This window comes from Eucalyptus grandis, chromosome 7, assembly GCF_016545825.1.
Source record: "Eucalyptus grandis isolate ANBG69807.140 chromosome 7, ASM1654582v1, whole genome shotgun sequence".
Classification (NCBI taxonomy): Eukaryota; Viridiplantae; Streptophyta; class Magnoliopsida; order Myrtales; family Myrtaceae; genus Eucalyptus; species Eucalyptus grandis.
Window position 1 is genome coordinate 1,056,461 of NC_052618.1, and position 4,342 is coordinate 1,060,802.

At 42.0% G+C, this 4,342-nt stretch overlaps 1 protein-coding gene across 1 annotated transcript; it reads left to right on the top strand.

The window, feature by feature from the left end:
- Positions 1 to 1,537: 1,537 nt before the first annotated feature.
- Positions 1,538 to 4,116, top strand: LOC120295655. Its single transcript, XM_039316945.1, has 3 exons — positions 1,538 to 1,599; positions 1,721 to 1,767; positions 3,521 to 4,116. The coding sequence occupies exons 1-3, from the start codon at positions 1,538 to 1,540 to the stop codon at positions 4,114 to 4,116; spliced, it is 705 nt and encodes a 234-aa protein (XP_039172879.1).
- The last annotated feature ends 226 nt before the right edge of the window (positions 4,117 to 4,342 follow it).

The window sequence follows — 4,342 nt, forward strand, 5'->3', positions numbered from 1 at the left end:
ATCCCCTTTGCTGCCCATCTTCTTCACCTTTCGGATGCCACACCAGCCGACTTCATCTCTCTCTGTGTTCATTTTCCCTCGCGCCAGCATTGACGCTCTCTGCCCATCTCTTCCACTCACCCTCCCTCTCACTGCCACATAAGCCCACAAACCGAAGCCTTTCGTTGACTGCAACACTTCGGTTTCCTTGTGGCTTTGCTTCAGCAAGCCAATAGCTGCTTCTCCCAGCTCTACCACATTTAGCCATCAACAGAGTCACCCAAAGCCCTCTCTCTCTCTCTCTCTCTCTCTCTCTCTCTCTCTCTCTCTCTCTCTCTCCATTCAGCCCACGTCCCATGAAGCAACAACCCCATGTGTCTGAATCCTCTTCTTTCGATCAACCACACCTAGCAACGAAGACCGAAGCTACCGTGCATCCCTCGCGACTCAGATGTAGCTACTTCTTTATCCGCGTCTCCTCTTGGCCTCGTGTGACAGTCCAGCCCACCTCCAACAATGGCCCAGCAGTTGGGCCCTTTAAAGTCGTGAGTTTCAGCTTCAACTTCAACAACCAGCCCACAATTCGGCCTATAAGTTTTAGCCAGCTCTTTGAAGCCTACAAAGCAAGCCCAAACCGCAACCAAGCCCAAGCTCGCTCAAGCCTAGCAATTACCGTGGGCTTGCAACCCAAGCAAGTTCATCACATCTATAGCCCATTTGAGTTTTAGGTGGATATATTAGGATTAGTTAATTTATTTATCCGTTGCATGGTCAATGGTAGCAATTAGCAAATAGAGAGAGCTTTAGGCATTATGACCGAAATTTTATGTTAATTTATTTATTTTCCGAAAATTAGGCCGAGAGAGCCGACGTAGTACTCTCTATTTAATTATTCGAGCTTTATTTTGTGCTGAATTGATTTAATTGTGATTTTAGGATTTATTTCCTAAATTAATTAATTTTCGTAATTAATGGAAAATTTACCGGGCGTCAGTCTATAGCACCAACAATCTATTTTTGATTGCTGAAAGGAGAGGGAAAATCAAAAGTGAAATTATTATAATTTGGCTAAGACCAACCGTGTAGCCATACACGGTTATTTTTATCGGATATGATAAAAATGATGAATTGGTTGTATAGTGGGAGTGGTATACTATATTGGCCTGGGGGCCCTAAATTATCAACTTTGGGCGAGCATATAAATAGTATACCATAGTATCAGCTTTCGGTAAGCAATTTATTATCAACTTTGGGCAAGCAATATAATCTTTTTTTTTTTTTTGGTAAAAGGTAATGGGCAAGCAATATAATATATCAGCTTTGGGCGAGCATATATAGTATACTAAATTGGCATGGGGACCCTAATCTATTAGCTTTGGGCGAGCATATACATAGTATACTATATTATCAACTTTGGGCGAGTTATACTATCTATAATTTCAGCTTTGGGTGAGCAGTCCTAATTTGATAGGACTTATAGATAGTATTGAATGTACCGACCAGGGGAAGGTCGTGATCACATGTAATCGACTAAGTCAATTGATCAATGTTTCGATCTATGTTGTTTGATTGGGTGCCTATTCAAAATGTGCTACATTGTAGGTGGCATTTGAGACCAAGGTAAGTCCTATAACTCGTGATGTGCATAAGCAACCCTTATGGCATATGATTTCCTAATCGGGTCTTAAGGGGTGGAACTCACTGAGATGTTGTTTCACCGGTTATTGTATAATCATTTCAGGTTCTTAGGTGGTGTTGGTGAAGGACCAGGAGCCCCGAAGTTAGAAGGTGAAGCACGAAGAATCGACGTCCTTGTCTAACTAGTGAGTTATAGGACAATTCTATTTTGATGAAAGTCGATTCTTTTTGTCGACCTCAGTGTATAAATTTGTGTGTTTATAAAAAGGTCTTTTGTGAAAAATTGGTCATACTTTCCTATCCCATTGTTTTATTGTCTAGGGATTATCTTATATGCTTCCACATGTGCATATAAAAATGAAAGGGTCGGTGATGCGTCTTGGCACGTCGCTACTATATCGACCAGGTAAGGGATGGGTGCATGCCCGAGGATCAAGGCGTGATATTAGCAGAGAGCAATATATTGGTATACTATATCAGCCTACGGGCAATATGTCAACTTAGCATAGAGCAGTATACCTTGTTAATTTTGATGGAATATGTTGGTATATTATATCAGCCCATGGGCGATATGACAGCTTAGCAGAGAGCAGTATACCTTATCAGCTTAGATTGAACACTGTCAGTATACTATATCAACCTATGGGCGATATGGCAGCTTAGCAGAGAGCAGTATACCCGAACATCTCATAAACGAGCTATATTATCTATTTATCAACTTAGCAGTGAGCAGTCCTGATATGAATGGACTTTATAAATAGTATGAGATGAGCCAACCAAGAAATGGTCGAGATGACATGTAATCGACTAGGTCGATTGATCAATGATTTGATCTGATGTTATGAATTGATTGATTGATTGATGTGAGATAAGTCATCTGTAAATAACGTTGACTTACAAGAAGGAACTGAGGCCAAGGTAAGTCCTCTGACCCGTGTTGTGCTTAGGCAGCCTCTAGAGTGTATTGGCTTCCTAATCAAGTTTTAGGGGATAGAACTTGCTGAGACGTAGTCTCACTGGTTATTGTATAACCATTTTCAAGTCCTTAGATGGCATTGGTGAATGACTAGAGGCCCAAAGAGTAGAAGGTAAAGCCCGAAGAATTGACAGCCCTGTTTGATTAGTTAGTCATAGGAAAATTCTCTTTTGATGGAAGTAAATTATTTTCTACAGTATTTGTTTTATGAACCGATGGTTTAAAACCTGACTTAACAATTCTCCTTATATATATTTTGCACTATGATTTGCAATGTATATAAGTGTGGTTGTTTTTAAAGCATGAAACTTTGGAGTCCTACTTTTCTATCCCATCGTTTTATTGTCTAGGGATTGTTTATATGCTTCCGCACGCGTATTAAAATGAAAGGGTCAGCGGTGTATCCTGCGACGTCCCTATTAAATCGACCAAGGTGAGGGATGAGTGCGTGCCCGAGGATCGAGGCATAACATCCCTGTTTAAGTGGTATTAGAGTAATGGTTAGGAATTGGAGTGATAAGGTGCAATAGACCATGGGATAGTGGTAGAAAGACATTTAAATTCATGTCTGGTGCATGTCGATGGTAGATGATTAGTAAAATTGTTTGCCGTGTGTTTATCGCTCAACTTCTAATCTAGTGTGGATTTGAAAGACAAGTTTTAGTAGAAAAGACTGGACCATGAGCGAGCCGGAGTAGAGAACTCCAAGTAAAAGAGTTGTTGGGCTTACAGCTCAGGTTAGATCGTTGACTAGGGTTGTTACCTGAGGAGGCAAAGCTAGGGCACCGGCACAGGCTAGTGCTAGTGGAGTAGCATCACCTCCTATTGGTGCTGGGGTAGTAACCCTTGATGATCCCAGGATCAAAGGGATCATGCGAGTGCTAGAGGTTATGGGTAACCCAATGGATCGGCAAGCATAAAATCAAGCCGCCGCTATTGCTACTGTTGCCGCCACTGCTAAGGCCGCCCCTGCTGTAGCACTTGTCACTACACCTGCCGTGGCCCCTGCTGAAGTTTTGCCAGTAGTTGTGGTCACTAGGAGACTGATCCACAAGTTTGTAGAACAATTCCTGAAGTTGAACCTGTCGAGGTTCACTAGTACAGGGGATCCTGAAGCTACGTTGCTCTGGGTACAAGATTTGGATCAGGCATTTGCACTACTGATGTGCAACAAGGAAGAAAAGGTAATACTAGCTGTGTACCAACTTCAAGGTAACGCCAACATTTGGTGGAGAGCCGCCAAGGATACTGTGTTCCCGGAAGGTGTGGTCCAAGTGTGGGACACCTTCCTCAGAGCTTTTAATGAACAGTACTTCTCAGTTACTGCTCGGGAACAAAAGATAGAGGAATTCCAACGTCTTCGCCAGGGAAGTATGACAGTTGACCAATATAGGGTCAAGTTTGCAGAACTGTCACAGTATACTCCGAGATTGATAGAAGACCCTGAAGAGAAAGCTCGATTTGGCAAATGCAGTGATCTCCGTCTTCAAAAGGCGATGGAGAACACAATGCTTTTGATTTGATGGGGGTGTTTTTGTGTTACCGAGTGGTGCTTTCAGCCAAGATGGGAAGATGTCACTGAACTCATCGTAACTAAGACATAATTTTGTGCTTGTCAAGTCTAGATGCAAGAGATTGGTTATATTACCAAAACACGATGGCATATTCACAAAAAGATTATTGTAAGAAAGATACACAAACTGGAGTGAACTCAGTTGACAAATCGAATAGGGAATCTCCCCATTAATC